At 49.4% G+C, this 21,197-nt stretch overlaps 1 protein-coding gene across 1 annotated transcript; it reads left to right on the top strand.

Moving 5' to 3' along the window:
- Positions 1-244: 244 nt before the first annotated feature.
- Positions 245-20,944, top strand: LOC130491313 (aldehyde dehydrogenase family 3 member A2-like). Its single transcript, XM_056865024.1, has 10 exons — positions 245-420; positions 776-1,007; positions 1,970-2,055; positions 4,826-5,034; positions 11,468-11,585; positions 12,397-12,538; positions 15,578-15,744; positions 17,710-17,809; positions 19,160-19,395; positions 20,852-20,944. The coding sequence occupies exons 1-10, from the start codon at positions 259-261 to the stop codon at positions 20,942-20,944; spliced, it is 1,545 nt and encodes a 514-aa protein (XP_056721002.1). The 5' UTR covers positions 245-258.
- The last annotated feature ends 253 nt before the right edge of the window (positions 20,945-21,197 follow it).

The raw sequence follows: 21,197 nt of genomic DNA, 5'->3' as shown, positions 1-21,197 counted from the left end.
AGAACCGTTTGTTTTGCTGCACTTCCTACCCATGGATTGACTTCAGCCATTGTGTGCCTGAAATGCGATCATGGTTATCATGTGATTTAACTAGTTTTAGTATTGTTTGTATAGGATTTTTAAAAATTGTCCTTTTACGGGGGGCATTAACTGAGTTAATGCGCTCCCAGAAAAGCAGAGTTGAGCTTAGCGTTGGTGCATGCCAGGGTTTCAACTGGTGGCTTGCTGCATTTCTCTCCCGGCAGCCTTCAGGAAGCCATGGAAAACATTAAATTAGCCGTGGAGCGGGCCAGGAGCGCCTTTAACACCGGCAAAACACGCCCTTTGGAGTTCCGAATCCAGCAGCTGAAGGCCCTGGAGAAGATGGTGCGAGAGAAAGAGAAGGCGATCACAGAGGCCCTCAAAGCAGATCTTCACAAGGTTTGTTACCCCCTTCCTCCACTCCCCATATTTGAGTTGCCCCCCTGCTGGATTGGAGACAGGCAGCTTCTCTCTCCATAGGCCCTGCCCCTTGACTTGCTTAGCCGTACCCTTTCTCAGTGGAATTCAGGCAAGTGATTGGAGGGAGGGGAAGCTGTTGATTGCCCTAGAGATGCCCCAATGGCCAGCTTGGTGTAGTGATTAGAGTGTTTAACTAGGATCTGGGAGACTCCAGGTTCACATCCCCTCTTCGCCATGGAAGTCGGTTTGATTCTTCCTTAAGTGGTAGAGAAAGTTGGCTCATAAAAACCAACTCTTCTTCTCCTCTTCCTCCTCTTTCTTTGCTCTTTCACAGAACGCCTTGAACTCCTTCAGCTATGAGATCATGGGTGTGCTGGCGGAGATCGACTTGGCGGTGTGCAATCTTCCCAAGTGGGCTGCCCCACAGCCCGTGGAGAAGAACATCATGGTGATGATGGACGAGGCCTACATCCACCACGAGCCCCTGGGCGTGGTCCTGACCATCGGGGCCTGGAACTACCCTTTTGTCCTCGTAATGCAGCCCTTGGTGGGGGCCATCGCAGCAGGTAACCCGCCCGCTCCCTTATTTGGAATGCTGGCATCCCATGCAAGCACCAGGTGTGTGTGTGTGTGTGTGTGTGTGTGTGTGTGTGGAAATGGGCAAGCTCAAGTTCGTTACGGGGGAGGGGACTTCTGGGATGGCACATATGCAAAGTTGTACAAGCTGAGCTGGGGGAAAGCTCTGCTGCTGGAAACCTTGTTGAGCCCCCTTTCTGGCTTCTGAAATGTCAGCAGGCCTGCACGCTTTCAGTCATGTCTCTGCAGCCATGAGGGCTAGGAACTTGATTTTGGTTTTGTAAAAATGATCAAAAGCCAAAATGCTCTGGAGTTTGAACTCTGCATCCGAAACTGCAAACTGCACCTCTTGGGGAACTGGGAGAAGCTGCCTTCAAGGTGCCAAGTGCTTTCTTTTCCATCTATCTCTCTATGTATCTCTGTATCCCTTTATCTCTCTATATATATAGATATAGATACCGTATATATCTCAACGAGTCTGCTGTGCTGAGGGGAAAGTAAGGTGATTCTAAGCCAGTTTGATTCTTCCTTAAGTGGTAGAGAAAGTCGGCATATAAAAACCAACTCTTTTTATCCGTCTCTCTCTTTCTCTCTATCTAATCAAGCTTGGAATGAAAGGACACTTCTCTTTAGCACAGCAGCAGGACATGCCCTGCTTCTCCACACGCACACAGTGTCCAGTTTTCCTGCCTTACAGGCTGCCTGCGATAAAGAGTCAGTGCGGTGTAGCTGCAAGAGTGTCTGACTGGGACTGGGGCAGACTGGGGTTCAAATCCTGACACAGCCATCAAGCTCACTGAATGTTCCTCTTTCTCTCAGCCTAACAGACCTCACGGGGTTAATGTGAGGATTCAAATGGAGGAGGGAGAGGTCCACGCACCGTGCCCTCAGCACCTTGTGGATGGGCAGGATGGAATGGCGGGAGCTGGAATTGCCTGCTTTTCTCTTTCAGGGAATGCCGTTGTGATGAAGCCCTCCGAGATCAGTGAACACACCGCCAAGCTCATTGCGGAGTTGGTCCCGCAGTACCTGGACAAGGTGGGCACGGTGGGGTATTGCAAAGATTTCCCCTCTCGTGCCCAGGGTCTCCGGTTGTGTCTTCCTTGCTCGGACACTATGCCGAGCTCTATTTCCACAAATTCTAGATTCTGTACCAATGAAGCTGAATTCTGCAACGGCTATATATTATGCAGATGTGCAGATTTTATTCTGTTTTTCATCAGGGGCTAGGCGTTCTGGGGTGGGGGTGCTGAAGCTTCACCCCGGGCAGTTGGAAACTTTAGTCGGCGTCTTCTCTGGCTCACGTGGGTGGGCCTTGCCCACATAGCTTCAAAGCCATAGGGCTAGGAGCTTTTTGCCCTTTTAAAAGAACAAACTAAAAAGAGGCAGCTCATAAGTTGGATTCCTGTGCTCTTGCAACATCACAGCAAACACCAAGCCCTGCTGATAGCGATGTTTCACTTCTCCCCTTTGCTTATGGGAATCAGCCTTGTGCTGAAATTCCAAAGGGCGGGCGTCCTGATAGAAACATGACGTGGACTCAGTCTCCCGATGGCCAGAGGGAAGAGTGAGGCTCCTCCTCCTCCCACCTTCAGCCAGCATGGTGTAGTGGTTAAGAGCAGTTGTTTGCAGTGGTGGACTCTTAATATGGAGAACCAGGTTTGGTTCCCCACTCCTCCACACGAGTGGTGGACACTAATCTGGTGAACCGGGTTGGTTTCCCCACTTCTACACATGAAGCCTGCTGGGGGACCTTGGGCTAGTCACAGTTCTCTTAGAGCTCTCTCAGCCCCACCTACCTCACAGGGTTGTGGGGAGGGGAAGGGAAGGTGATTGTAAACCAGTTTGATTCTTCCTTAAGAAGAAGAGTTGTTTTTTATATTCCGACTTTCTCTACCACTTAAGGGAGAATCAAACCAGTTTACAGTCACCTTCCCTTCCCCTCCCCACAGCAGACACCCTGTAAGGTAGGTGGGGCTGAGAGAGTGTGACTCGCCCAAGGTCCCTCAGCTGGAGTGGGGAAACCAACCCGGTTCACCAGATAAGCCTCCGCCGCTCATGTGGAGGAGTAGGGAATCAAACCCGGTTCTCCAGATCAGAGTCCACCACTCCAAACCACCCTTCTTAACTACTACACCATGGTGGCTCCCTGTGATAAAGAGTCAGTGTGGTGCAGTGGAAAGAGTGTCTGACTAGAATTGGGGCAGAGAAAGTTGGCATATAAAAGTGGTAGAGAAAGAGGTAGAGAAAGTTGGCATATAAAAACCAACTCTTCTTCTCCACCACTACTATTATGTTGGAGCCTTTCTGATGACCCCCCCCCCCCAGTTGAGGTCTTTATTTCCCCTAAACTGAAAATCCCTGCTGTGTGGTAGGGAAGGGCCTCCAGCCCCTGGGTGGTTTGAGCTGTCCTTTTCCGAGCCGTCGGTGTCTGCATGATATCCTTTTGGAGACTGGGTGACCAGAATGGTGCACAGCGCCTCTGGGGCTCCCTGGTGAGTTCCAACAGACTCTGCTTTTGGTCAGCTTAAGCAGAAACTGAGCTTGGGTGTGGATAGAGTGGAGCCAGCTGGCACCAGAGGAGCCCGGGTGGTTTCGCTTCTTGGAGCGGCACGCTGAGTGGATTTTGCAGGCCAACCTTGGGCGTGTTTGCTAGATCTAAGATCTTGTTAGTGTGAGTGATCACTTGAAAGCGCTTCTGTGGAGATGACGCTAATCACCGCCTCAGGCCAGAAACCGTGCTGCTGCTGCTGCTAATTGTCCCCAGGCCAGATCTTCTGTGGCCTTATCCTGGACATTGTGTCCAATGAGAATGTTAACACTCCATTATCCGGCAGCTGATGTCTTGCTCACGCCCCTCCCTGAAAGAACGCTGCTGCTTGTGGATTGGTCTAACAGCAGCTGTTGCTCTGCCCTCCCAGCAGCTGGTATTCACAGATAGACTGCCCCAGGATATGACAGATCGCTAAAGCTAACACAGGTCTGTAACATTGGCGTGATATAGCCTTGCTGGATCAGGCACCAAACGTTAGTTTTCTGCTCTTGTGACCTCAGATCAGATACCCCCAGGCCGGCCTGCATCTTTGACAGCAGTTTCCAGACCTCCTGGGTCCACTTAGAGAGTCGGTTGCTTCCTTCCCTGGTGCCCCCATAAATCCCTTCCCAATCCCAAGATTTACTCAAGGGTGAATGACGGCTTTTTGGTTTCCTACTGTGTTCCTGCTGGGGTCGAACTGCCTGACGACCCTCATTTTGGGCCTATTCAAACTGCCTTTATAATCCTTTTGAGGAGCAGGTTGCCAATGGATTTTTTGGGTTGGTTCAGACACAACTGGTTTGGCTCCCGGCTGCTAACAGATTTTTTTTAACCTGTGCAGACAAAGCCGCTTGTGTCCCAGTCGCAAAATGTGGCTGAGCCAGTTTTTATGAAAATTGCTTTCAGCCGTTTTCAGTTCTTCCTTGTGCCTCTGAATCGCTCCAGTGTGCTGTTTGGAGTGCTTCCTGCCATTTTTGCCAGTGCGTTCTTTTCTGGCTTTTTTTGGGGTGAACATTCTGAGAGTTGCGTTATAGCACTATAACGTTCCCCCCAAAAAGTGGGAAAAGAACGCACTGGCAAAAAAACGGCAGGAAAACCGCGGTGTTTGAACTGGCTAGAGCGCTTCAGATACGGCTCATAGATGGATTGAAATGAGCTGTATAAACACCCATCTTTGTATCGCTTCATTCCAAAATGGGCCAACAATGGATATCATCCGGTTTAGAATGGTAATGAATAGGGCCTCTTTTTGTCGTTCCCCCCCCCCCAAAGGACCTGTATCCTGTAGTCACCGGAGGGGTCCCCGAGACGACGGAGCTGCTGAAGCTGAAATTTGACCACATCATCTATACGGGCAGCAGCCCCGTGGGAAAAATCGTCATGGAAGCCGCCTCCAAGCACCTCACGCCTGTCACACTTGAACTGGGCGGGAAGAGCCCCTGTTATATCGACAAGGACTGTGACATTGATATCGCTTGCAGGTGAGTTGCTTGGCGTGGGGAACAGTCCTGCTACGTCAGACCTGTCGAGTCCATCTTCCTGTTTCCCACAGAAGCATGCCCTGAAAAAGCCCACAAACAGGACATCGAGGCCAAAGCCTACCCCTGTTGCTGCCCACCCCAGCAGCTGGCACACAGAGGTAGATTGCCTCTGAACACGGAGGTTGCATTTAGCCATCATCACCTGTGGTCATTGATGGACCTCTCCTCTTTGACTGTGTAATCTCATCAAAGCCTTCTAAGGATGTGGTCAATGCTCCATCCTGTGGCCTTGAGTTCCCATGGTTCATGAGAAGAAGTAAAGCCTTTAGAACCTGTTGCCCCTCAGCTTCATCGGGTAGAAGAAGAAGAGTTAGTTTTTGTATGCCGACTTTCTCTACCACTTAAGTAAGAATCAAACCGGCTTACAATCACCTTCCCTTCCCCACAACAGACACCCTGTAAGGAAGGTGGGGCTGAGAGAGCTCTATGAGAGCTGTGACTAACCCAAGGTCACCCAGCTGGCTTTGTGTGGAGGAGTGGAGAAACCAACCCAGTTCACTCTATTATCCTCCGCCGCTCATGCGGAGGAGTGGGGAATCAAACCTGGTTCTCCAGATTAGTGTCTTAACGCTCCAAACCACGGCTCTTAACCACTACACCACGCTGGCTCTCACAGTGCCTCCTCCCCCAGTTCTAGTATAGGGAGGAAAAACTCGCTGTCCACTTTTTCCAGACAACACGACCTTCTCAGCCTTTCTCCTGTAACCCTACAGTTGTCTGATTTTCTAAACTGAAAAGCCCCAAACCACATAGCCTTTTTTCTTGTAAATAAGGTTGCAAAATGGTAGCCGTGTTAGTCTACGACAGACTAAGGTAAAACAGAAGCCCAATGATGCCTTAAAGCTGGGGTCCCCAACCTTTTTGAGCCTGCGGGCACATTTGGAATTCTGGCCTGGCAGGGTGGGCGCAGCAACAAAATGGCTGCCTCAGGAGGCAGAGCCAGCCACAAAACGATCACCACCGGTTAACTCCAGTAACACAGTGTAGATCCTTGAGCTGTGCTGGCAGCTGCTGCCAAAGAACATTTTAAAAAATATCTGCACAGCCAGTCAGAAAATGTAATGGGGGAAAGCCCAGCCTGCCCCCCCCCACTTCCTGAAAACACTTGGCAGGTGCCAGAAAAGGTGTTGGCGGGCACTATGGTGCCTGTAGGCACCACGTTGGGGACTCAGGCCTTAAAGGCTAACCACACGCTGTATGAACTTCCATGAGTCACTCTCATTTCTTTAGAACATGACTTACAGAAGCTCATAGAGAAAGACATATTGTTAGCCTTTAAGGTTCCACTGGTCTTTTCCTTTACCATATAAAGCAGGCCTTTCAGCAACATGGATCTTTTTTTATTACCCTTTTGTTCTTTATAAGAATGTACACATTTTCTAAGAGTGGCCAGGCAGGTGCCTTTGGAAGCAGGGCATTATGGGAGGTAGCGATGCCCCCTCTGGTTTGCTCCTAGGAATCCAGAGATACGCTGCCCCGACACAGCTTCTGGACCATGGATGCTTCGGCCACCGCAAGGCTTGGCAGTCCCACGAGAGTCCTCCTTGTTTCACGTGCGCTGCCATTCCTTTGTGTGGGAAGGCCCAGGAGTTGAGCTGCTCTCCAGCCGACAGATTCATACCCCAGACGTGCCTATTGCAAAGAAGGTTGGTTTTTATATACTGACTTTCTCTACCACTTAAGGGAGAATCAAACTGGCTTACAATCATCTTCCCTTCCCCTCCCCACAACAGACACCCTGTGACGTAGGTGAGGCTGAGAGTGCGCTAAGAGAACTGAGACTAGCCCAAGGTCTCCCAGTTGGCTTCATGTATAGGAGTGGGGAAACCAACCTGGTTCACCAGATTAGCCTCCACCACTCATTTGGAGGAGTGGGTAATCAAACCCGGTTCTCCACCACCACTCCAAACCACCGCTCTTAACTAATACACCATGATGTCTCTCAGCTAGGTGTGGCTGAGTGAGCTCAAAGAGAGCTGTGACTAGCCCAAGGTCACCCAGCAAGCTGCATGTGGAGGAGTGGGGAAACCAGCCCGGTTCACCAGATTAGCCTCCGCCGCTCATGTGGACGAGTGGGGAATCAAACCCGGTTCTCCAGGTCGGAGTCCACCACTCTTAACCACTACACCACTCTGGCTCTCGAAGGGAACAAGATGCAATCATGATGGCGAGAAAAGGAGGGACATTTCCTGGGCCACTCTGCAAACAGTGCCCAAATCTGTCCACAGAGACATGTAGATTGTGAAAGGTAACCTGTAACTCTGGCTCCTCTCTCCTGGCATGCCTAAAAAAAATAAAAAGCCTGAGACAGATCTTTTCCTGGGCCTTCTGGGGCCTGCACACGCTGCTGATGGCTCACACACCGTATTGTGGTGAACCTCATGGTAAGGCTCGGTCTACAACTGTTCTGTGCTTGTTAGGCGTGGGTTGCCACCTTGTGCAGCTGTCAGCTGCCTAAGGTAATCCGCCGCACCTCCCTCTAGTTTCTCAGCCGCTCTTATCACCAGCTCTGTATCTGGAGCGAGAGAGCACCCGCCCGGGAACCAAGTCTACACTCAGCAATCAGAAAACGCCTCCCACTCCCCACTGTGGGCGCTTATCTCTGCCAAGCATGCCAAGAGGGGGGAGGAGGAGGAGGAGGAGCCGGGCTTCTGTTCTTGCAATTGTTCAATCGAGGGCACCTGGATTCTTTGGCCGGCACATAAAGGGCCCGCTTCCACTAAGTCTTCGGGGTCACATCCAGCTCTTCCGCAACAGGCCCCCGGTTCATGAGACCGGCTCTCCTGGTCACACCGTCCAGCAAGGGAGCCTGGCCAGGACTCTGTGGCTCTGGGGTCAGGGAGCCCCGGCTGACCCGTGTTGGGTCTGTTGGCCAAGTCCCTCTCTGGGTGAGGCACTGTCAGTGCGCCACCTAGCCAGTGGGAGACTGAGGAGTCACTTATTCCCGTCAACACCTGGAATGTGAAATTAGAAGAAGAAGAGGAGTTGGTTTTTAGATGGCGACTTTCTCTATCACTTAAGGAAGAATCAAAATAGCTTACAATCGCCTTCCCTTCCCCTCAACAGGCACCCTGTGAGGTAGGTGGGGCTGAGAGAGCTCTAAGAGGGCTGTGACTAGCCCAAGGTCACCTAGCTGGCTTCATGTGGAGGAGTGGGGAAACCAACCCGGTCCCCCAGATTAGGCTCCGCCGCTCATGTGGAGGAATGAGGAATGAAACCCGGTTGTCCAGATCAGACTCCACCACTCCATACCACCACTCTTAACCACTATACCACGCTGGCTCTAGGTCTGGATCTACAGACAGAGGCTTCGCTCTCCTGTAGCACCAGCTGTGGCCCCTTCTGGAAAACAAGGGATCTGTCTACGCTCTTCCATGCGTGGTTCACATCCAGGTTAGGCTACCACAATGTGGCTCATGTGCAGTGGAGGCCAGTGGACACCTCTTGCCCCAGGCATGTTGGTGCCTCCTTGTCCATCTGTTGCACGGCAGCTGCTTTGGCCCATCTCCCAACTGTTCCCTCTGGCCAGAGCCGAATAGGGGGTATGCAGGCAGAACTCTGCCCTGGCATCCTTTCAGAGCACGTCATTTGACCTTCCTGTTTTATTGAGGAGTCTTGTGCCACTCCCCCAGCAAAGCTCTCTGGGCGGAACATGAGTCACCCAGAAAATTAAAGAGCAACCCCAGCCGATAACTTTATATTTGATGCAAGGCAGTTGCAGTAATAGTGCATCAAAAATACACTCGGTAAAAGTGGAGTGTGGCAAAGAAAATAGATGTTAAAAAAAACCCCACCTTCTGGGAGCAGATAAAGAATGTTGGGTGCCCACAAGGTTGGGTGAAACAAGACCTAAATAAAACAATGAAATACATTTATTATAAAGCACTTATGCATATATTAAAAACAAGGCCTTATGGAAACAGCATGGTGTAGAGCCAGCGTGGTATAGTGGTTAAGAGCGGTGGACTCTATTCTGGTGAACCGGGTTGGTTTCCCCACTCTTCCACATGAAGCCAGCTGGGTGACCTTGGACTAGTCACAGTTCTCTTCAAGCTCTCTCGGCCTCACCTACCTCACAAGGTGTCTGTTGTGGGGAGGGGACGGTGGTTGTAAGCCAATTTGATTCTGCCTTAAGTGGTAGAGAAAGTCGGCATATAAAGACCAACTCTTCTTCAACAGATACAGGGTTGATAATTAAAAATAAGCCCATGTGGCAACAGATAATCTATGCATAAGTGCCAGCGTGGTGTAGTGGTTAAGAGCGGTGGTTTGGAGGGGTGGACTCTGATCTGGAGAACCGGGGTTGTTTCCCCACTCCTACACACCCAACCCTTTGGGTATCCGACTTTGTTTTTAGGTTGGGTCTTCCCCCCACCCCCCCACCCCCGTTTCATTTAGTGGATAAAGAATGATCAGTCAGATGGGAGTAGTTACAAGACCTCTTGACTGGCCAAGATCAGTGCATTTTAGCAGCCAGGTGCAAGTGCTCGTGGGTAGAGAAGCTGCCCGGTGGGTCATGATGGAGAGAGAGGTCCCAGTCACTGTCCCAAAAGGCCAAGGTTGGCGGGGCACAGTTCTTAAATCTAGACTTTTCTGTTTACTTATTTGTGTGTTTTTTTAAAGTTCTTTCCAAATGTATTCCAACAAAGGGGAGAACATGTGGGTGAGCTAATAACAGAATAAGAATATATAAACGTGTTTGTATACACTAGCGCCATCCACATATCTGGCACCAAAATAAAAAATAAGTAACGTACTATCTAAATGTACATTGTGTGTGTTAAGTGTCGTCAAGTCGCTTCCGACTCATGGCGACCCTATGAATGAAAGTCCTCCAAAATGTCCTATCTTTGACAGCCTTGCTCAGATCTTGCAAATTGAAGGCTGTGGCGTCCTTTTTTGAGTCAATCCATCTCTTGTTGGGTCTTCCTCTTTTCCTGCTTCCCTCAAATTTTCCTAGCATGACTATCTTTTCCAGTGACTCTTGTCATCTCATGACATGACCAAAATACGATAGCCTCAGTTTAGTCATTTTAGCTTCTAGGGTCAGTTCAGGCTTGATTTGATGTATAACCCACTGATTTGTTTTTTTGGCAGTCCACAGAATCCGTAACACTCTCCTCCAACACCACATTTCAAAGGAATCTATTTTCTTCCTATCAGCTTTCTTCACTGTCCAGCTTTCACACCCATACATAGTAATAAGGAATACGATGGCATGATGTAAGCAGGGTATATATGAAAGAGCATTGAACTATTCAGGGCGCCATGGTAACCCTCCTCCCATTGAGGCAAGATTCCCATAGAGTCCAGAGTCAAAACACATAGTTGGCAGTTGGTAGAGTTGTTAGAGCTGACCTTGGGCAGCACCTGGAGAAAGCACAACATCCTTAGTCAGACCATGCCTTGGTGGCCAGTGACACATCCTGACACTTAAGGATCTTTCCTAGCTCCTTCATGGCTTCCCTTCCCAGTCTCAATCTCCTTCTGATTTCTTGGCTGCAGTCTCCCTTTTGGTTGATGGTGGAGCCAAGGAATAGAAAGTCTTGAACAATTTCAATTTCCTCATTGTCAACCTTAAAGTTGTGTAATTCTCCTGTAGTCATTACTTTTGTTTTCTTGATGTTCAGCTGTAGTCCTGCTTTGGCACTTTCTCTTTTAACTTTCAGCAGTAGTCGTTTCAAATCTTCACTATTTTCTGCCAATAATGTAGTGTCATCAGCATATCTCAGATTATTAATGTTCCTCCCTCCAATTTTCACCCCACCTTCATCTAAATCTAATCCAGCTTTCCTAATTATATGCTCTGCATATAGATTGAAGAGATAGGGAGATAAAATACATACTTGTCTGACACCGTTGCCAGTTGGAAACCATTCCATTTCTCCATATTCTGTCCTAACTGTGGCCTCTTGTCCAGAGTACAGGTTGCGCATCAAAACGATCAGATGTAGTGGCACACCCATTTCCTTTAAAACCAGCCATAGCTTTTCTAGCATGTACATTACATGCTAGAAAACAGAGTGGTTTGGCTGGCTTGTTGAGGAGAAAAAAGGGCAGTTTAAAGGGAGAATGGAGGGAAGGGGGAATATGTAAATCACAAATCTTCCTAAAATACTTTATCCTTTAAATTGATTTAAAAAGGGAAAATCAGTGCAAGAAGACAAAAAAAAATCTATTTACATATATAGGCGCAGAGAGAATATGGCTGGTTAATATAAATGAGTAAAAGACACAAATATGTACATTTAACTTTTATTTTGGCCAGTCTTGGGCTGGTCCTGTAGAAACTGAGTAGCCAACTCCTTCTGCAGTCTTGCCTCTACTTGCAGGACTTAACCCTGTCTCCTTGTTTTCTTGCCTTCCCTTTCAGACGGGTCACGTGGGGAAAATACATGAATTGTGGCCAGACCTGCATCGCCCCCGACTATGTCCTGTGTGACCCGTCCATCGAAGGCCGGGTAGTGGAGGGCATCAAAAAGGCCCTGAAGGTGAGTGTCGTCTCAGCGGACCCCTGGCTGGCAACCACGGGGGTCTGCATTGTGAAGGCCAGCTGGCTGGCCTGTGCTCTTCTGGCATATACTCTACTGGGGCTTGTCCATAAAATAAAGATTTGGTGAAATTCCTTTGGGGATGTGCAAAGTAGTTTGAAGACTGCCATTTGTCGAAGTCCTCTTGGTGTTCTCTCAAACACGGGCAGGGAGGGATATCCAGTGATGGGGCACACCTGCTTGGCCTGCAGATGGCCCTGGGTGGAACCCTCCCCCTTTCTGGGGAAAGGCTTCTGGGGAACAGGAGTTGGAAAAGCTGTTTCTGGGCACCTCTCGGGGCAAACTCCGCTTTCTTGGCCTAGCCTACCCCATAGGGTTGTGAGGGGAAAGGGAGATATAAAATAAGGCTGAGGCCAATGGTGCGAAATAGGTTAAAAAAATTATTACTCAGAATAGAATTTCCCTACGTGTTTTGCCCTAAAGGCTTCCTCAGGGGAATCTGTAATTATGGCAGTAGTCCTTCAGAGGAGCATAAAATCTGTAGCTTCTCCTGAAGAAGCCTCTTGGGTGAAACGTAGGGAAATTGTATTCTGAGCAGTATTTTTTAAAACCTATTTTGCATCACTGGCCTCGACCTTATTTTTATCTTTGGTAACTGGGTGCAGCTATTTTATTTATCTTTTTGAGGGAAAAGGGCCCATCTCAGTCACTGTCCTGAGCATCTGGGTGTGGGGAGGCGAGTTACAAACGCAATGTGATTAAATGAACAGGGCGCTCAGTCCCATGGCCATTGCCTCCTTTTCTGTTGCAGGAATATTATGGCGAGGACATAAAGAAGTCCCCAGACTACGAAAGGATAGTGAGCCCGCGGCACTTCAAGAGACTTATGGGGTTGCTGGAAGGGCAGAAGATCGCTTATGGCGGGGAAGCCGATGAAAGCGCCCGCTTTCTAGGTAGGGCAGGACCCAGTGTGCCTCAGATGAGCTCAGCACCCGAATCCAGGCCCGTAGAGTTTGTTCTCCTCTTTATGTGGGATTGGCATATCCAAACTCCAGCCCAGTCAGTCTTGACTACTTGACAGTTCCCGTATACCGACGAGCCTTTTTGTTGGCTCGCCTGAATTCAGTCCCAACGGCCGAACTTTTTGGCCGCTTTGGGAGGATTCTGTTTGCAGGTAGACTTCATAGCCGTGGCACAGGGAGCCTGGACACCTTGCTCCGTTGTCTGTTGGATTGTCCAAAATTTCATAGGTATAGAGCTATGTTTGTCTCTCCCTTTCTAAAGGATCTGGTTAGCATTCCTGCCCATTGTAAACAACAGACCCTTTTGGCTGGAAGTGATCGTAATATCACCCTGGCAATTCGCCAAGTTCCCCCCCCCCCCATGTAATCAAATTTAACAGTTAGATAGGTCTGAGAAACCTGATGCCCTAGTTGTCATAGGCATATTTATTGTTGTTATTGGTACGGCGGGACCCAGCATGGGTACGCCGTGGATCGCGAGCCGCATCCCAACTGGCTGGGAGAAGCAGTCTTGGGTTTTGAGATGGTTTTGAGATGGTATTTTTGAAGAAGAGAGAGAAGTATTTCTCTTTTTTGGGATCTTTTCAGTAAAGTCAATATTCGTTTGAATATGTGATAGAACCTGTGAAAGTTTTGTCTTTTACTTTACATAATCCCAGGCAGAGTAAAACAGCGAAATTTAGTTTAGTGACTTTGGTTCCTGAATCTGTTAGGATCAGTCGCCCTGTGAAGAAATAAACTCAGTTCCTCACAGAGCTGTTAAACTAAACTCAGATTTACTTGCTTTCATACGGTTAAGTTGAACTAACGCAAAACATACAGGCTTAAATATACATCCTTGGTATGGTAGTATAGAGAGCTGACAGAGGGAGACAGTTTTCCAAACCGGCCTAACAGCACAGACAGCAGCGTTCCAGCTGTCAGCAACACCCCCCAGAATGCTTTGCTCTCTCCCTCCAGCAGACTCGAGAGTCACTGTTCCAATGCAAGGCCGCAATATCCCAACAAATTTGTAGGAGTGGAAGGAGGAGAAATGGAAGGGAGTGGGGAGGCAGAGGGGCCCTGGGAAGAAATTGCCTTGTTGATGAGCCTTCTGTGCCTACCCGGCCGTCTGATTGGACAACAGTGGCGTTTGCGCCCGCTGTGAACTTCTCCCTGCTGGCTTAATGAGCAAATATCTGCAAGATCAGCAGTTCCGGAACCTGGCTTGTGACGCCCTTTTGAAAGGGCCGTGCCAGAAGCATCTGGTAGCAATCAGCTGAGCTGTGAGAAAGGCTTTAGATTTGTTCTGGGGAAATAGACTGGATGGAGGCGCCCCCCCATGGCAAGAGCCAGTGCCAAGTTATTTATTTTATTTATTGAAAACATTTGTATGCTGCCTTTCCACCCATCTCAGCACCCCCAAAGTGGAGAACGTTAAAGCACTTGAGACATTAAAAAGCATCATCATCATCAAGTCTTCATTGCATTAGCAAAAAAAAGCCATAGCAATTCCACCAAAATAAAATCAATAACATTAAAAATAGTAACATAATTTAACATAAATTAAAGAATTAAACATTTTCCATAAAGTATTAAAATGCAAATACAAATTAATCATTAAAATATATATCTAATAATAGGAAGGAAAGATCATACAATCTAGAAACAAATAAAAGATGACAGATGACCCAGAGTAGAGCAATTAGGGGTCAGAGATATTATGGTCAGCATGCCCCATCATCTTTTTATGCTTCATGATGGTGGCAGCAAATCTTGCCATTTGGAAAATAATGAATTTGTCTCTGTCTTTCAATAATATGGCTAATTTCTTCAGAGCAGACCTTCCTGGGAAGCGGGATAATATAGTCTACAAAAATCAGTTATGCTCATCCTCATATCTTGGACACTGGTATGTGACTGGGGATGGGCTGTGGCTCAGTGGGTAGAGCATCTGCTTGGCATGCAGAAGGTCCCAGGTTCAATCCCCGGCATCTCCAGTTGGAGGGACTAGGCAAGTAAATGATGTGAAAGACCTCTGCCTGAGACTCTGGAGAGCTGCTGCCAGTCTGAGTAGACAATACTGACTTTGATGGACCAAGGGTCTGATTCAGTATAAGGCAGCTTCATGTGATCTGGGATAGATTCTCAATAGACTTTTGATCACAGGAGCATACCCTTTTCCTAAAATACAAATAAATATACAATATTTGAAATGATTAAATAAAACATGATGGAAACACATAAAAATTATATAAACGCTGTGTTTCTGTTGGGGAGAAAGGCAGAGTAAAAACGAAGTAAATAAAATAAAATAAATGAATAAACACATAAAAACACCCAAGCACGGAGGAGGGTTAATAAGAGCGAAGGAACTCCAAACAAAGCAAAACAAAAAACACTGGCGGATGATGACAATAGAGGGAGACGGGCTAATTTCCATGCTGGAGGGAGTTCCAAAGTTTCGGTGCCATGACCAAAAAGGCCTTTTCTCGGATTGCCACTTATCCAGCCCCAGATGGCGGGGGCACCCAAAGCAGGGCCTGCAAAGATGACCAAAGTGCACTAGGTTAGTTGCACCAGAATGAACTATGAAAGAGTTCTGTGAGAACTGTGGGATGCCAGCTTTTGCTACCCGCAGCCGCTTTCACGCAGCGTAACTGTGCATGCTGGAGACTTCTAAAGTTTTTCAGCCTCTCCCTGAAAATGAAAGGTAGCATAGCGTTTTAGTAGAGAAGACTAGAAGCATGAGATGTCAATATGCCCTACCTAAGGACCTTAGGAGAGGGTGACAGGCAGAGATGTTTACTGGCAATGTCATGGTTAACTAGGGGAACTGAAAGTTCAGTGTGTATTGTAGTACATTATTTAGAGATATGTTACTGCACACCATAACTGAGCAGGGGCTCATCCCAGCCCTGTAAAACTGCTCTGATTTCTCCGCTTTGTCCTCTTTTGCATCCTTGGTTCACCATTTCCCTCTCCTCCTAGCGCCGACCATCCTCACCGACGTCAATCCAAACTCTAAGGTCATGCAGGAGGAGATCTTTGGCCCCATCCTCCCTGTCGTCACCGTGAAGAACCTTGATGAGGCCATCCAGTTCATCAACCACCGGGACAAGCCGTTGGCCCTGTACGTCTTCGCCAAAGACAAGGCGGTGAGTTAGGGAGCCCGGTTTGGCAAGCGGCTGCCCAATGCTGAAGCGAATCTTATTGGCCACCAACCGGCATCGCTTTGGGTCTTGGCACTAATTACATCCCACTTGGTTGGAGTCCCACCAACTCGTTGGGTATCCCTTGGGCAAGTCACTTTCCCAGCCTCTTCTGTAAAATGGGCATAAGAGAAGTCTCTTCCCGCCCCCGCCCCCCATACACACATGCAAAGATTCCCCCTTGGACCTCCAAGCCAAACATCCCATGACAGCAAATTACAGGACTTGCCCAGCTCTGTGGTCCTCCCTGCCCCCCCCACAGTGACCGGTGTCTCTGGAATGTGTCCTCCCCCAAATTTCAGCAGCCCCCCTGCTTCCAAGGTCGGCTGTGAAATTGAGCAAAAATGTATTGAAACTCGTTTGACAGGTTCAGTGAGCCAGAGAGATGATTAATGGCATTAAATTATTCTGCTTGGAGGATTTGTGGTTAATCGATTGCTTTCCGATTCTTTCATTGATGGATCAAGTTTGAAATGCATATTTGCTGATCCCTCCTTGCAGATTCTTTAAGCGATGAAAGGATACGTGAGTACCTGCAGCATCCTAAGCACCTCTCATTCATTCCGAGAAAATAAAAAGGGGGAATCCTTGTTCATTCCCTCTTACAGCTATTGGGACCAGATGAAAGGTCGTAGGCAGGGCCAGTGCCAGTCATTTTTACGCCCTAGGCAAGGCTAACTACTTGTGTTCCCCCCCCCCCCAATTGCTAACCAGTTTTCAAAAACAGATGTCTTGTAGAAAAATAAAAGCACAGAACTTTTAATAAGACATTATAATTAATTGTTTCATAGCACTGTTGTGGTAATCTTAAAATATATATATAAATTGTCAGTTGCATTTTTTTCAAGAAACTCATCGGCTTAAAACTGTGCCGCTCAGGCCAGTTCTGCGCCCTTCTGAGGTCTGGGCCGTGGGCGACCGCCTAGTTCGCCTAATGGTAGCACCGGCCCTGGTCGTAGGTAACCATGTTGGTCCCTTAAAAATATAAACAGTTGTGTAAAAATTAGCAGGAATCTTGTGTCATTTGCCAGACCAGCAGATTCTCTACGCTGATGTCGTCTGGTTTGTCAGAACTGATAAAGCAGAATAAAAATGTCAAATCTCTAAGGCGCCCCGAGTCTCCTGTTGGTTTCAGTTGCAACAGACTGACACGACGGCTTCTCTGGGAGACCCGTAAAATGTACGATTACAAGAACCAGTCAAAATATCAGAAAATGTAGCCAGCTTTCAAGCGTCTTATCCAGAGGGATGTTCAGTGCTATATAGCAAAAGGTTGGGGGTGGGTGAGATGGTTCTTGGCAGTGTGGAGAAGCCAGCGTGGTGTAGTGGTTAAGAACGGTGGTTTGGAGCGGTGGACTCTGATCTGGAGAACTAGGTTTGATTCCTCACTCCTCCACATGAACGGCGGAGGCTAATCTGATGAACCGGATTTGTTTCCCCACTCCTACACATGAAGCCAGCTGGCTAGTCATGCTCTCTCAGCCTCACCTACCTCCCTGGATGTGTGTTGTGGGGAGGGGAAGGGAAGGTGACTGTAAGCCGGTTTGATTCTCCCTTAAGTGGTAGAGAAAGTCGGCGTATAAAAACCAACTCTTCTTCTTCTTCTACACTGGGATTTGTTGCACACTAAATCAGAGCAGGTGCCACTGGATGTAAAACCGGTTTCAAAATGCACTGAGGGCAGCTGGGGCGGGGAAGCTAACAAATGGGTAAGATGAGACACACACATACATACACCCTTTGTTGTGTTTTGCCTCGCACTGTCCCATGGTTGATGTTTGCTGTGATTACCCAACTGTTGACACTGGAACCAAAACAGCTCCCCGCCCCCAAGTGGGTTGATCTGTTGATTTAAATCTGACCTCTGCTCACAGACCTTCCTCACTCTGTCTTCTCTCCCCCGCTTCCCAGATCATCAAAAGGATGATTACCGAGACCTCCAGCGGAGGCGTGACGGCCAACGATGTCCTCATGCATTTTACACTTCACAGCCTGCCGTTTGGCGGGGTCGGTGAGTTGACGGCCCCTGTGGCAGAGTTGGGGGGCCCCTCCTGCTGCTTGCCAAGCCCCAGCTAGATCGGCAGCTGCGGCTTCTCCGGATCTTGCATTTTGTGCAGGAGGAAGTCCGATTCGCTCTGCAGCATGCAGGGGTCCCTGGCAGCGCATTCAGCTGTCTTGCTTCTGAGCTATTGTTGGGAGCAGAATGTGTTTAGGAAGCCCCCTCCCCAGGCGGTGGAGGTTAAAATATGTCTGCTTTGGCCAGGACAGGGAGGGAGTAGGGACGTTCTGTGTTTGTAAAGTGCCATCAAGTCGCAGCCAGGGACTTTCAAGGCAAGTGAGAAGCAGAGGTGGTTTGCCTTTCTCTGCAGAGCCTTCCTTGGAGAGGTCTCCCTTCCAAGTACTGACCCTGCTTAGCTTCCAAGATTTGACAAGATCAGACTATACCATGCTGCCTTCTCTCTGGTGTTCCATACTGTCAACTATTAATGTTTTTAAAAGTTTAAGTACCAATCACTTTTTTTGCCATCAAGTAACAGCTGATTTATGGTGACCTTGTAGAGTTTTCAAGGCAAGAGACGTTCAGAGGTGGTTTGCCATTGCCTACTTCTCCTCTGAGGCAAGGGCATGTTGAACAGTGGGTTGTTTTCCCTCTACATCTGGGTAGGCAGGACCAATTTTTTTAAATTTCCTGTCTCCCTTTGGCAGGAAAACAGCCTGCAGGAAGCCCAGTTTTTGTCCTGCCTCTTCGGGTAGAGAAGGCATTTTTGCACAGCTCTGTGCCTTAGGAATAGATTAGGAGAATCCTGTCAGTGTTCGTTGCTGTCTTGTGAGTCCTATTCTTTGTGGTTTCCTTACCTCCCAGCCCTCCTCCTCCTCCCCCTCCTCTTGTGTCTTCTTACCGAGGCACAAAGCTAAGCTCTTAAAATGGTGGATGCCATTACAGTTAGGGAGGACGACGAGAAGAGTTTGCTTTTATATGCCGACTTTCTCTGCCACTTAAGGGAGAATCAAACTGGCTTACAGTCTCCTTCCCTTCCCCTCCCCACAACAGACACCCCACGAGGCAGGTGAGGCTGAGAGAGTGTGACTAGCCCAAGGCCACCCAGCTGGCTTCATGTGGAGGAGTGGGGAAACCAACCCAGTTCTCCAGATCAGAGTCCACCAGAGGTGGTTTGCCATTGTGGAGGCAAGCAATGGCAAACCACTTCCACACGCCTCTTGCCTTGAAAACCCTATGGGCTCACCATAATTCAGCTATGACTTCACGACAAAACCACGTCACGTTTGCCCAGCTCTTTGTCTTTTGCTTCTGCACACGCTTCCCCCTGCTGATGGGTGCACTCCCTTGCTCTTTGCCCAGGTAACAGCGGGATGGGGGCCTACCACGGCCACTTCAGCTTCCAGACCTTCTCCCACCAGCGCTCCTGCCTCGTCAGGGCCCTCAACATGGAGGCCGTCAACAAGCTCCGCTACCCGCCTAGCAGCCAGAAAAAGGTGGACTGGGCCAAGTTCTTCGTCATGAAGCGGTGCGGCAAAAGCAAGGTCGGGCTAGTTGTCTTCGCCGTTCTAGGAGTCCTCTTGGCTGTTGCCATAAAGGTGAACATGGCGGGTGGGGCTCATCCGGGGCTCTGCGGGGGGGCCGCTGGGGCTGAGCAGGAAGGCCGGCACATTTGATCCCGAGCGAAGGATCCGGGGCGCGGGGGCTGGCCTTTCACTGCCTGAGATGTTGGAGAGCGGCTGCCAGGCAGACCGGCCAATTCTGAGTGGGGCTTGGTAGGAGGCAGGGTCATGCACCCTTCCGCAGCTGGGGCCCCCCTTGTGGACAAGCTCCTGCTCAGCACGCAAGGGGTCCCAGGTTCAGTCCCCGGCATCTCCAATTCCAGGTGCTGGGAAAGGCTGCCGAGACCTTCAAGAGCAGCCGCCACTCAAAGTAAAACTGTCCTGAGCTAGACGGATTCACCCGGTGCAAGGTAGCTTCACGTATTCCTCTGGGGCTGCGTTGAACCATCTCCCCCTTAAGTCCCAAGCCAGCTGTTATTTTCTGCCTTCCTCATGAATGCCTCCCCATGTAAAGTTCTCCGCATGGGAGGCTGCCTTTGAAAGCTGTCCGGAAACTTCGGCTGGTCCGAAATGCAGCAGTCAAGCTAGGAGCGGGATACTGGGGTCATAGCACTGAAAGATCTGTTCTGGTTTCCGGGCACCATTCAGAGTGCTGGATCTTACCTTTAAGGACCTTCGACGGCTTGGGACCAGGGTGCTGGAAGGACTGCCTCCTCTTGTGGGCTGGGCAGTCCCAGTTAAGATCCTTTTCTCTAGTCCTGCTCTCTGTGCCCCCACCTGCAGAGGTGAGACAGGTGGCTGCCAGAGACAGGACTTTTTCCGTGGCGGCCCCTCACATGTGGAACATCCCCCTATCCAGACTTGCCTGGCACCTACTCTACTCTCTTTTAGGCACCAGGTCAAAACATTTCTCTTTACCCAGACTGCTAGTTAAAGGATTTGATCTTGCGTGCCAGCATGGTGTAGTGGTTAAGGAGCCAGCGTGGTATAGTGGTTAAGAGTGGTGGTTTGGAGCGGTGGACTCTAATTTGGAGAACCGGGTTTGTTTCCCAACTCCACATGAGCGGTGGAGGCTAATCTGGTGAACCGGGTTGGTTTCCCCACTCCTCCACATGAAGCCAGCTGGGTGACCTTGGGCTAGTCACTGCTCTCTGTGAGCTCTCTCAGCCCCACCTACCTCACAGGGTGTCTGTTGTGGGGAGGGGAAGGGAAGGTGATTGTAGGCCGGGTTGATTCTTCCTTAAGTGGCAGAGGAAGTCGGCATATAAAAGCCAACTCTTCTTCTTCTTCTACTCTGGTTTCTGCCTGTTTGGCTCCTGTTAATAGCGGTGAGGCTGTTGAAAGCCTCCTGTTAATAGCGGTGAGATTGCCTGAAAAGATGCCAATCCGAGCGGAGACCTCGTCCTTCTCCTTAAAATTGTGCTTTTTCGCTTTTTTGGGGGGGGTGTCGAAGCGGGGGTCACAGTTTCACGTTTTCTCTGGTCCTCCCCAGAACCGCCACTCTGTGCTGGGGCTTAAGCGCCTGGCGGTCGCCTTGGCGGGGCAGAGGCTGTGGAGGCTCAGTGGGGGCTGCCGCAATCCCTAATTCAAAGCCTGCCTGTTTTCTGGGGAGGTAGGGACCCGCCTTTCCTCTGCTTAGCTTTTGCTGCCTCCCGGTGGGCTGTGGGGCTTGCATGCAAACCCGGCGCGTCCTTGGTTCCCCTCCCTGAAGCTCACCATGTCGGTGTGGTGTGTGGGACCTCTGGGGTTTTGTCTTCCTTCTGAGGTTATGGGGACATGGGCATTGGGGGGGAGTTGATTGTGCGTGGACTGTTGTGTGTTCAAGAGATGCTTCGGCC

Source organism: Euleptes europaea, chromosome 19, assembly GCF_029931775.1.
Source record: "Euleptes europaea isolate rEulEur1 chromosome 19, rEulEur1.hap1, whole genome shotgun sequence".
NCBI lineage: Eukaryota > Metazoa > Chordata > Lepidosauria > Squamata > Sphaerodactylidae > Euleptes > Euleptes europaea.
The sequence above is the reverse complement of the archived record's forward strand: the minus strand, read 5'-3'. Positions and strand labels throughout refer to the sequence as shown.

Bases quoted from the DNA above. Each gene is read 5' to 3' on its own strand.
- LOC130491313 (XM_056865024.1), top strand. From the start codon at position 259: ATGGAAAACATTAAATTAGCCGTGGAGCGGGCCAGGAGCGCCTTTAAC. The intron at 421-775 runs GTTTGTTACCCC...GCTCTTTCACAG, and splicing joins TCAAAGCAGATCTTCACAAG to AACGCCTTGAACTCCTTCAG. The intron at 1,008-1,969 runs GTAACCCGCCCG...TTTCTCTTTCAG, and splicing joins GGTGGGGGCCATCGCAGCAG to GGAATGCCGTTGTGATGAAG.